Genomic DNA, 12,972 nt, shown 5'->3' on the forward strand with positions numbered 1-12,972 from the left:
TCACAGTTTCTGAAATAAACATGATGTTAGCGTTTTCTAGTTGAAAAAATATAGTTCTTGGAAAGGTTGGGTTTTCATCCAACTTGTGGTAGTCTAATAACAAATAAACAGTTCTTTTACAATATTTATATGCAAAGAAGATGTATATTTAGCTATATGAAGAAAGCTTCTATCCAACAAACTTTCTCAAAAGTCAAAGTGGAGAATTAAACTACAGTTAACCCAGTCTTTTTTTATTTTTTATTTTAGAGAGTTTTGGGAGTTCTGTTGGAGCTCTGAGTGGTTAAGTTTCCTTTTTAAACTTAAGTCCAAAATAAGAAGATACCAAGTCATATATAATTTTTGGTTATGTGTTCTGGAGTGATAAAATCAGTTCTTGTTCAATGAATCCTGCCATATCTGACAATAAATCTAGTTAAAATCCACAACATAGTGGGGTTTTTGGGTGGGCTGGATTTTGGTTTCTTCTCTTGTTCCAAAACATATGGGCATAAATTAACAAAGGTTGTTTCACAAATATATGTGTGTAGAAAAATGAGGCAAAGTTAGGGTTTGTGGATTTTGGGTTTCCCAGCATTCATTTTGGCCTGTCTTTTAAACTTTCACCATACATAAATAAATTTGTAGTTCAGCTTCTGCAAGTAGGAATTGAAAAGGGTAGATCTATTCTGTCAGTTAAAAAAATAATAAATCAATGACAACTGAAGTGATTTATCTTTTGTACTCCTGTGGGACGCCTACTGAAACTAGCTTCATAGGAATATGCAATGAACAATTCTGGAACAGCTTTTCTGTGTATAAGCACATGTGCTTCTTTTAAATGACAAATTCATGTATTTTTTTTCTCTTTCAATTTCACTTCCAAATGATAAAAAGAAAATCCCAAAGTGCTCGATGGGATTTCTTTTTCACTTGATGTGCAGCCATAAAGTGATTTGGACACAGGTACGCTGTAGACTGCTGTGCTGTGACTGGCTATCACTCTACACATACTAGAATGTGTGGTTTGTTGATCATTTGAATTATTGAATATATTCATTAGCTATCCTAAAAACATAACTTAAAGGGAAGCTGAGAATGGAAAAACACTTTCCTGAGGTACAGGCAAGTGAGGGAGAAGACTTTTGCTTTTCTGCTAGAGTTTTTGTGTTTGCAGCTATGGATTACAGAAGTATGCTAGCCTGCCATATTTGTTGTGTACCTTTTTCCTTTTTTTGAGGGGATTTGCATTTAAAAGCTCCCAGCATCAATCATTTTTCTCACAAACTGAGATCTCCTATATTTAGGAAGCACGAGGGTCCTGTTATTCTAAAGTAGTAATGTTAGCTATTTTAATGTCAAAACTTTCTGCTGCCATGAGTAACTCATTTACTGAGGTTTAGAATTTAATTTTGGATTTCAGTCTAGAGCATGTCTTAGTTGAATTAAGACAAGTTACTAGTCACGGTAATGGGAGCACTTTCAGGCTTGGACTCAGTCCTCAGGGGATCATAAAATAAAAATCCCTGTTTTAAGTGTATCATCCGTACTTGTAAGCTAAACAGATTCCTGAACAGGCCAAATCTGACAAGAATTTGTTGGGAGAAGCTGGTGTAGCTCTCCCTCTAAGCATTTCTTTTGCCCTGGAAAAAGGGAAATTTTCTGATGCAAAACAGACTCCAATCCCCACTGTCACTGACTTCAGAAATTCCTTTTTCTGGATTCTTGAGGTGAATTGACACAATTTCATTGAGTCATCACGTCCAGTAAGATTTCTCCTTGCCTAGAAATGGCCAATTAGGCTGTCATTAAAAAAATTCCAATGCAAGGCTTTCACATGGTATTGTTACCTTCTGGTAACGATTAGCAGTCAGTATCACTCTTAGCTTTTGCTCTGCATACACTTCCAAGATCTTTGTTCCTAATGGCAGCAGACAGAGGACAAGTCTTGAAGTCTAATCCTCTTCTCAGGTGCTTGCCAAAGCTGTTTTACACTTGACCATCTAGTGGAGCAGAAAAACATTCGTGTGGAAGTAGTTTAGGAGTTCATGAAATTGGATGAAAATGAACAGCAAAGCAAGATCTGGTAGTCAAAAGGGTATCTGCCAGTATATCATCCTATGGATTCTCTCCTTAAATCATACGGGCTAAGAATTATTTTTGTCCCTTACAACATTTCTGAAGTGAGAGACTGAAGACCATGGAAGTCTGATTTGTAGCTAGAAGGGCTGTGTACTCTTGACAGCAGAAGCTACCGTGAACTAGTGGCCTTGCAGGGGGCAGAAATGTCACAGGAGTATGCTGTATAGAGGACAGTGAAACTACATCATGTGGATGTAAATCAAGCATATTGACAAGTCTGTAGTCTTGAACTGTGTAAAATGAATCTGTATAGACAGAATGTTTGTTGCAACTTTGCTTAAACTGATGAGAAACCTAATGAAAAAGGTCTTTCTACTAGGTTTAGATTTCCAAAATCAGCACACTTAGTTACAATCAGTTAGAGGTTAACCCACTTCAGGACATAAATATTGAAAAAAAGCTGTAAAGATAACATCTGGAAACACACCATTTGCTTCTGTTGAAATCTACCAATATTTTTGGTGCCCAGAGAGAGAGGCCTTTGTGTCTGTTTTTCATCCTAAACAAAATTAACTCAAAATATTTTTACAAATATGGTTGGTGTTTTTGAGAAATGTTCTTACCTTTGAATTAGTTAATTTTATGGGGGGGAGGGAGGTGTGGTGTATCACTTAGGAGATCTTGCATACAGGGTATTTTAAGACTGTATGCTTTATTCTACTTTTCATTCTGTGCAGCAGGAGTAATACCTAGAATGGACACTTAAGAGGGAAAATAAAAATCTAGAAAATGGAGGCTCTTAAAATCCTGTACAGAAAGAAGCAACGATGTAAATGCACTCCTGAACTTTGCACTGTCTCAGAATGAACAATGAAGCTGGAGGGAGTTACCCAACCATTTAGCAGTTCTTGACAGAGGATGAAATGAAAGAGGAAAAAAATCAGTTGTTTAGGTGTTTGTAGCTATAGTCCCTGGTTCTCTAGAGTCTTGCTATCTCTGCTGCTTCTTTTTAAGTAAATATTTTCTTGGAAGATAGCCCAAGTTAAGTGCCCTCCACCGAGATTGTGTCCATGTCAGACCTCCGCTAGTACATTTTATCTGAAGTGATGGTGGTTTTAAATGCCATATTAGATTCCCATGAAGAATTCTTCTATTTCCTTATAAACTTGATCTTAACGATTTCTCTCTCTATTCTGTTTCACATCTGCAAGAACAGAAGTCACATTTCCAGACTCAATCTCTCAACTGCAACACTTTTAGTAAGCTTTGCAGGACTTGTGCAACAGACCTCCATGAGTTTTTGATTCCTGTATTCTAAGAACTGTAGTTCACTTGACAGCAAGTCTCTGTTTTATTCAAGGACACTAATGAAATTTCTCACACTATTTCTGCAGTTTTCATGAGCAGAGTGCTGAACACCTTTTCTTGCTACTTGAAAACATACCACCTACTGGCTTCAAAGCTGTTTTAAAAATAACTGTTAGAGTATCACGAGTTCAGGCATGACTTAGAGTTCAGCAGAATAAAAAAGAAAATAAATGCTTGGATATAATATAAGCATATTGAACAATTCAAAATGTTTGTATCACACTTAATCCATCCAAAATTGCTTGCCTCCAGCATCCTTTGGTACAGTTTTATGAAGCTTACTCCTACACAGCTATGTGAAATATATTCAGGAAACTTCATTAAAAAACTTAACTTTGTTAAGCTTACATTTGATTTGTAAATTTGAGAACTGGGTGTTTGGCATGGAGGGGTGGGAAGGAGAAGAATGTGTGTTGTAACTACCTGCAAGTATCCATGGCAATGTTGCGGTTTTACAGTCAGGTTTTATGATATCTTCAGTGCCCTTTTGCCCCCAGCCATATGCAAGATACACACAATACGTGTAACAACCCTAATAAAGAAAATTCCTGCTTTATACTGCCAACAAGTGGATGTTGTGAACATTAAAAAGAAAAGCTATTTTTCCAAACCCTTTTCAGTGTAGTACTACTGGAAAATACATTTCTTGTTGCAGCAGATAGCTAACAGATTGATAGGGTGACACAATTCCTTCCCTCTCTTTATTTAGCTTAATCCTATAAAGACATTTATTTTATATGATGTGTTTTGTTATATGTACCAGAGTATAGTAGTTGAAGTTAAAGAATTTTAATGTTCTGATGGGAATGAATAATTTGACAGTTTAGCCCCTTAAGTCATTAAATGTAGGATTGTAGAACATCCTACGTTTCATCTAAATTCAGATGTTTGGGTATATGTCTCATCTTTATACAAAAATTGCGTTCAAAAACACCTAGATTGGTTCGTTCTGTAATTCTCAGGCTGGTGTGCAGCTAGTGTGCCAGACTATCCCCTTTGCAGTATTCGTGTTGAAAAAAATTGGTGATCTGAAGGGGAGTGGGATTGAAGAATGACCTGTTAATCCAGTTATTGAAAGCCACCACTGAAATGTCATCCTATGTGTCTATTTGTGTGCTTATAAGTACATCTTAAAAAGGTAAAATGGTGAACTGGAAAAGTGTGTTTTGCAATGTAAAAGTGGAGCAAAGCTTGAGCTTCTGTCTTCTAAATTAGGATTTTGTATTTTTCTGTTAGTTGACTGTAATATCTGTTAATGGTCAGTTGTTTTGTTCTATGTTCTATGTATTTTTATTGCTTCAGTTAATTTTATTTTTTCTTTTTAAACAGGATATTTCTGCTCAAGAAAGCAATATATTAGGGGCGTTCTGTGATATGAATGTAAGTTGTCCATTTTTAAATAGGTGCGCATTTCCTAGAAACTTAAAGTAGCCATGTTTGCTCCTCCGTATAGATTTCTGTTATACTAATGTAGCTTTTGAATTTCCCGTATGTCTGAATGGATCTAGTATTGATTGTTCAAATTTTAATTTCTTTTTAAATATTTCTAGGATGTAGAAGTACCATTGCACTTGCTTCGTTATGTTTGTCTGTTTTGTGGAAAAAATGGCCTTTCCCTCATGAAGGATTGTTTCGAATATGGAACCCCTGAGACACTGCCATTTCTTATAGCACATGCATTTATCACAGTGGTATCTAATGTAAGTATTTTCTTTAAATTCTTTAATGTTAAACACAAAAAGTAGAAGGACTGAAGTTTGGAAAATTCTGTAGGACCAGGGAGGGAGAAAAACACTAAAATTTTCCTTGTTAGGAATGTGATATTTGCTGGTCCACTGAGCATTTCATCATCCAAACCCCGTATGTCTCTTGTAAGCACACAAGTAGTTTTGCAAGTTTATATCTAGATGTGAAGATTATAACTGCCCCAGAAAATACTTCTAAGAACATTGTCAGAGGTCATTTCTGTCCCTGAAATTGTGTCATGGAAATGTTTTAAGCTTCTTCAGGCTTTATTAACTTTCCACCTATTTCCTATGAGGCACAAAGGAAAAGCCTATGGATTTCTTTTCGTCTCAATTTCCTGTGATTTTGTATCATTATACACATTTGCAGCATGGAGGTAACTATCTTTTATTTTCACTTAGCTTTAGAATACATATCCTTCATCATTTCTCCATTTTGAAATAATAGTGATTTTTTTACTAGCAGAATTACAAATTTATTTTAGTGGAGATTTGAAGGAGATTGGCAATAGAAATAAAAACCAGTCTCTGAGGAAGGACATGTGAAGACTTAGTGTAATGTGAGAATGTGAAGTCATGACCTGTCTTGTGGATGTTACAGATGGATGAAAAGGAAAACAGTAGTTTGTTATGCCTTGTATGAAGTGAGTTTAACGTAATTTTGACATTGATTGCAATTTGAAATACTTAAAATCAGATCCTTCCTTCCACACGTCTTCCCTCCTTCCTTGTTGCTGTTACTGACCAGCCAGGATGATTTTCTAAATAAGTATTGGAATATGTTTGCATAGAAGCAACCAGTGACTGAAATAACGCTAGTGTTGGTGATCTATATTACTCACTCCTGATGCTTTTAATGTAAAGGTTCTTAACTTGTAGGTCAGAGAACAAATTGCTAAGGCCGTGATATGCTCCGTTCTTGTAAGCTTGCATAGGACGAGTGTTGCAGGACCCCTCTGTATGTTAAATTGTGGAGATACGTTATCTTCTGGCCCTTTCTGTATGATCTGATGAGCTTTCAAGTGATAATCTGATGAGTTCTTCATCTCTAGCTGTTGTCAGCACAGCCTGCAGTCTTCATCAAACCATCTGCTGAAAGTGTATGGTCTTGTAGGCTATTCTGGTTTAGAAGTAAATTTTGGTCATGGAACCAAACATTTTTGCATGTCTATTTTTATTTTATTTTCTGTGAAAATGGGCAAAACTGTTCTGAACAATGAGTGGCAGCTCCCTATGACACCAGCATTTTTTTCAACAAGCATTCTGACTGCAAATCCCATTTCCTAGATATCCCATAGCAGCGTACATTTATAAACTGCATCTGCCTTTTTTGTTTTTCTCCACGTAAATTGTTTATTTTCTTTATTCTTAGTGATGTGCCCTAACCCAAAATACTTCTCAGCAAAGTTTCTCCTTTCAGATAATTACTTAGCAACTTTGCATTTATCTTCTGTTCTAGTAGGTAATACATTTAGCGGTCTTTTGCGGCTATTTTAGATGAATGCTATGGCTAAACCTGCCAGATAAAATGAAATTCATCCCAAACCATAACCAGTAGAAGTACTGTTTCTACAATCTCTTCCAGCATTGTATCTTTTACCATTCAACTGGAATCTTTCTTCTGAACTCTGTCTGGCTTTGCTGTCAAATCTGTGTGAGTTAGAGGAAAACTGTTTTTTTTTTTTTAAAATTATCTTTAGATTTTATCTGTCAGTTCACTACAGGAAGGTACAAGAAAATGTTTTATATGTAATGGGCTTTATTCATCCACTTCCCGCATTTTGGTGTCACTCAGTGTACTTGTCAGCAGTGCATCTGACTTTCAAATGCCATGTTTATTAGTTCCAAATGAGGCAGCTAATTTTTTTTGATAAAATACATTTTACCTTGCTGATATTAAAAAAAAAAAAATCTCTACCTCTGTAAGTCCATAAGCTTCTAATTTTGACATAATGTTTCTCTTTCCCTGTTTCTTTTCATATCATCTCACTGTATTATTCATATAAGTTAGGTAATTATAAATAATTTAATAAACGTTTCTGATTGTGAAATGAAATACCAAAGTCCAATAAAATAAAAAGAAGCATTCACAAAACTGTGGTTTTTGTGAACAAAATATTGGTGATCTCAGTAAGAACTCTGTTAATCTGACTTGGTTTTATCCCAATGCATTTGGCTTTATGGGATTTATAGATAGTGTGAGATTTATGAATGACCTGGTTGATAATAGCTCAAGTGAACAGCTCTGCAATGTCAACTGTAACTGGTTCACAATGTGTAAAGCCGGAACCATTGTGTGTAGTAACTCTTAAATAGATTTTCACAGTTGTACTAACTCTTGAGAGTGGCCGTTATTGTAAAAACTCTTAGAAATATCCATGCTGGAATTTATTTTGAAGTCTGTGAGATGAATGAGTTGTTTAGCTACTACCTTAAATTTTTCAAAAATGTTTTTAGAAGGATTGTAGTGTGGATGAACCGATCAATTTCTCATTAAAAAGTTAGGCTTAGTAGTAAGCTCCAGGAAGTAGAATGGCTGAAGTTGGAAATGGTAAAGTGAAGTCAAAGAAATAATTTGCTGAAAGCCAGTAACATTCAGCTTTTAGCAGACAAGGCTGCAGAGTGGTGTGGAAAGCATTTGCTCTGTTCTACAAAGGAAGGTGAATATCCCATTATGTGCGCTCTACAGGTGCATGTAAGAGAAGACCACTACCACAAATTAGTAAAGTCTGTGGGGAACTCAGCTACTTGTTTGTGATTACTGGTGTCTCCTTTTTATAGAAGACACTAAAATTATTGAAAAGATGTTTCCTTGAATTTTTTTATCCAGCAAATCTCATTTGAGTAAATGTCTTTGTCAGACAAGCTTATGTTTGTAAAAATAAAGCCAGCAAATGTAATGTAATGCAATTTACTTCATGCAGAGAGTTGGCTAGTTGGCACTCTGTCTTTTTCTGTAGCTCATGGCTCTGCAAGATGCTTTCTTAGCAACCTCTATTGTGGTAGGACTTACTGTTCCTTCTCAGGATATTTCTTTACTGTTTTTTTTAGTTAGATACTTGGTTCCTCTATTTTTCCCACATTTCATATTCTGTGGTATTTGCTCAGTCTAACTACCTGATATTGTGTTCGTCTCCTTAAAAAACTAGCAGACACAGAGAAATCAGCGACCAACAGCTTGTTCTGTGCAGAGTTTAAACCTCACTGAAACAGCCTGTCATTACTTCATTCTCTACCATTCCAGTTTTGTGGATGTTGTGGAGGAATAACTGCCCTCTCAGTAGAGGTGCATTAATTGAAATAATGCTGATGGTTTCCAAAATATTGGGTTAATTTTCCTGTATGAAACTTCAAAACTTAAGTCAGAAGTAAAAACTGTTGAGACGCACTGCCTTTTGGAAATGAACTACCTATGATAAAGAGCAAATAATAAAAAAAGCGAAAATCTCTGAAGCTTGAGAACAGAACAGATGCAGTAAATACTTTGTCTTATAAGCAGGTGGAAGCAAAAAAAAAGTATGATCAAAGCTGTGGATTTTAAATGTAATTTTATATGTTATTGTCATGGTTTAACCCCAGCCAGTAATTAAGCACCACACAGCTGCTCATGTAATTTTATATATGTTATTCTATGTCATTTCATTTAAGTAATTTAGTATATTTATATTTGAGTTCATGATGAAAATTACATTTTCATTTATAACATGTGAAATTATCCATTAATTCAATTCTGAAGATGAAGGTTGTATGTAATGCAAGTACACAGATGAATGAAATGGCTTTACAAGTTTGACTTAATACAGAGTGGAAATTACTATGAACAATGAAAGCTATAAAAACAAAATTATAAAAACATTTCCGACTCTTATTTCACAAAGAAATATATTTGCCTTTGTGTTTCATACTGCATATGCAAAAGAGTACATCGTGTTAAAAATCAAATTGTGTAAATACAATAGTATCTGTGTCATCCTTACAATTCCTTGTCAAAATGTTATTTAATTCCTGTTTCTAGAACAAGCATCTTCTAGTTACGCTTTCTATCTTAGGGATGTTAGCATTTTTTTCTTCTTGAAACTGCCAATTGGATTCGGAAATTTATTCCAAATGTGGTCTTTTTTGCAATGTGAAGATTTGGCTGGTTTGTCTTGCAAAGTAGGTTAGTATTGTTACTGTGTAGTGTTAGTTGCATTGTAAAAAGTGAGTCTGAAAAGATTTTTTTCAGAACTGACTCCAAAAGTTATTTGGCTAATTCCGGAAATGTTTAAAATAAATGCCGGTGATACAGTTTTACTACAGCCTAATATTTTTCTCTCCTGTCAAGAAGGAGAATTTAGATTTTCTGCGTATAGAATTTTCCAAAATCCTGGTGAAAATTTGGTGCTTAGCCAGAATGTATTGCATCAGTTACAAGGTTTAAACATTCTTTCAAGAATAAACATGGAGATGTAAATTGACATGACAGCTTTGAGTGACTGATAGTGTTAGCTATTCACAAGATTTGTGTGTGCACATGATTAAAATTATGTGGGTAGTAGTAACAGCTGCTAATGTTTCATCTGTGCAAGATCCCTTACCTGGCACGTAGTTGTCTTTCTGTAACAGGTTTAACAGGCTCAGCATTCCTTTTTGAAATGCAGATGGAACTTCTAACTTTGCCTGTGTAAGTAGTTTGGTTAGTCCTCTTTTCCTCACAGCGGTGCTAAATAGCTGTTTCAGGGTTTTTTTTCCACTGCATACATTTTCTTCCTGCATACGGTTTTGCAAAGGTGGTAAAGGCAGAATGGTAAATATGGGAATGCAAATATAGAAGTAAAAAAACTGTGCTTAATCACTGGTTATAAAACATAATTTTATTTTGTAGGATATGTAAGCACTAAGAAGCAAAACATTAACCCGAGTCAAATAATTTTACTTGCACGGAACAGAAAGAGCGGGATCATTTTCTTATAGACTTTAAAAGAAGAAAGAAAAATAAACCCCACAAGACTGAGTAGCAGTTTTTCCTACTGAAGAAACTACAGAAAATACAAAAATGAGATATTTGGGCAGTATGATACTATTTATACAAAGTTTGTATTTTCCAATTGACTAGAAGAAAAGATGCAACTCCTGTTTATAAGTCACAGAAGCATTCTTTAGATAACAGTTTTGAAAATTAGAAAATTAAGAAGTCGAAAGAATTGAAGCTGAATGAGAAACAACAACAAAGCCTTTTTTTGAAGTGGGGTTGCACGTGCAAATGTAGAAGCAATATTTCATTTTTTTACCATTCTCATTAAATGTCATTAATGAAATTTTTATCTATTTATGTTTTTGCATTATAGATCAGAATATGGCTACACATCCCTGCTGTCATGCAGCACATTATACCCTTTAGGACTTATGTTATCAGGTAAATTTTTAATTTAAGAATTTTTCTTGTGGGACTTTGACAGCACCTATTTATCATTTCAGCTGATACACATTTAATTGTTCGAGTTGTTGCTCTGACTGTATCATTTCATCAAGGACAGTGAAGGTAATGTTTAGAGTTAGTTTGGGCAGCTCCTTACATCTATCTGATTTCAGTATCATCAGATCAATCTTGTTGATAGCATTTGTAGTGTGACATCCAGCCCCATTCTGACATGTCGTGTCAGGTTCAATTGTAATATGGGTTCACTTACTGCAGTATCTTCATAAAACTTGACATAAAATTTGCAATGAGACGATGTAAGTAGAAGAGCAATATGTAGTCATTGAGATTTCATCTACTGAGTTGCACTGAGTTTTAACACTGCTTCACATTTTGATGTTCTGTATTTCCAGCTGGCAGGAACTGAAGTGTGATCAAAAGTCTACTCGCACTTCTATGTATCTAAATATATTCAGTCCCAAAGATTTTCTTTGTATCAAGCTGCCTATCATGAAAAACATTTTCAAACTAAAGTACTTATAAAGATATTTAATTATACAAGCAGATTATTTTTATTGGCTTTCTCAGGACAATAGAAGAAAATCCAATGAACTGCTGATGAAATTATCTTGTGTATGTGTGTCTGCCTGGAGGTGGAGGGGTGTGGTCACAGCTAACTCTCCTTCCCGTGGCCCAACATTAAACTTTTCTGCTGCAGACAACCTAAAAGGCCACTGCTCTTGCACGGACCCGCAGCTCCTCCAATGCTCGGGATTTCCTATAACTGTAATATTAGAAATGTGCTTATACTGGTCATAGCTTACTTCCCTCATAGCAATAAATATGCCTTTACAGATAATATTGTCTTAACTATACCAGTAATCACACTCTTAACAAAAATAATTACATTGGCACGAAAAAAGTGCACAGAAAAATGTTCAGAACTATGTTTCAAATTTAAAAATGGTTTGGTTTTAATTGTAAAGAATTTTGACTGTAAAAAATTAAGCACTGGCTTGACTATTGATCTATCTTTCTATAACATGGTCTCTACCAAAATGATATCAGCAGAGAGAAGACAATTCTGATCTTTTATTAAAACATAGCACTCTTCAGTTACGGTCCAGATGTGTGCACTCCTTTAATGCTGTCATCTTTGAAATCTTACAAAGGTAATTACTTATCATGAAGCAATCTAGGAAGGACAGGCAGAGGATCTTCAAGTTCTTGTCTCTGTACATATTCCATTAATGGTTGTTCGTGTACCTGGGAATTTGGTTCATGAGCCTTACCTATCTCTCTGCAATGTATAGAAATTAAAAAGAGCATTGAAGGATCAACAATTATAGATAGTCTGATAAGAAAGAACTTGAGTGAGACAGAATAACACAGCTTACAGTCTTTGCTGTTAATCCTCACTTGCTTGTCATCCTATAATTCTGAAAGCATTTTCTAACTGTAGGTGTAATTAGGGTCACTGGAACGAATAGAAGATTTTTTTCCTGTGTTCTCCTCTTCCTCTTTACTTTAGCCATAGAACATTGGCATCTGATTTAAAATGTGATTTGTTCGCAGTTTCTTGCCATAAATAATGTTCTTGATGTCTGTTCTTAGCATTTACAATACGTTCATGTCAATCAGAACAGTAATATTGGTACAGGATACACCTATAGGAAACACCAGCAGCTTAGAGAAGGAAGGGGATGTTCTCCCAGTTTCCGTTTTTCACAACTGAATCCTGATGGGAGATCAGGGATTTCTCAGCAGTATGAAATCCAAAGCTTTGTTTGTGAAGATGTACTTACGAGGTGGGACATGAAGCTTGGAGGCCATATAACAAAAATAATCTCTAGTGCTTTATATGGGACAGAAGTTAACACAGATGCCTTCGGTGAAAGATGACTTTCTTGATATATGCAGCTCACCCCATGTGGTTGTCAGGCTTACAGATCTTGTCTTAGCAGCTTCAGTCTCTAGGTCTCCATCTGCTTTTTACTTTAGTTAAAAAAAAAAAAAAGCAAACATAATCCTGGGCACAGCAGCACAGCACCTTTGAAAGAAATCCTGCAATACCTTCTGCTGTTATGCAAAGAAAGAAGGCTTGGAGAAGTTTTTAGTCTAGAATGAGCTCCTGGGGCTCTTAATTGACTGTTAGTCCAAATTATTGCTCATGGAGATTCCTTGCAAGAGCTGCATTTTGGAGTGCTGATCAGCATAAGCAGAGAGATCACCTGACTGGCATCTTAGTAGCATCTTTTATCAGATGAGGTTAACCTTTATGTTCCTGTTCTGTGGTTATTTCTACTAGGGCTAGATGAAATGAATAGGAAAGTGTGTATTTGTGTGGAGAAGACCACTGCTGGAATTTGCAACGATCATGGACACAATCCCATCATTATT

General features: G+C 35.5%; 1 protein-coding gene across 13 annotated transcripts in view; it reads left to right on the plus strand.

Moving 5' to 3' along the window:
* USP34 (ubiquitin specific peptidase 34) overlaps positions 1 to 12,972 on the plus strand; it is a 133,639-nt gene that overhangs the window by 24,140 nt on the left and 96,527 nt on the right. For 12 of the 13 annotated variants that reach the window (XM_054821653.1, XM_054821662.1, XM_054821661.1 and 9 more), the window contains 3 exons: positions 4,759 to 4,809; positions 4,980 to 5,129; positions 10,502 to 10,569. In XM_054821653.1, coding sequence (XP_054677628.1) covers positions 4,759 to 4,809; positions 4,980 to 5,129; positions 10,502 to 10,569 — 269 coding nt within the window. Of the gene's footprint in view, positions 1 to 4,758; positions 4,810 to 4,979; positions 5,130 to 10,501; positions 10,570 to 12,972 lie in introns of those variants that run through there. The other variant, XM_054821666.1, reaches the window with a different exon arrangement.

Source organism: Grus americana, chromosome 3 (genome assembly GCF_028858705.1).
Source record: "Grus americana isolate bGruAme1 chromosome 3, bGruAme1.mat, whole genome shotgun sequence".
Taxonomy (NCBI): domain Eukaryota; kingdom Metazoa; phylum Chordata; class Aves; order Gruiformes; family Gruidae; genus Grus; species Grus americana.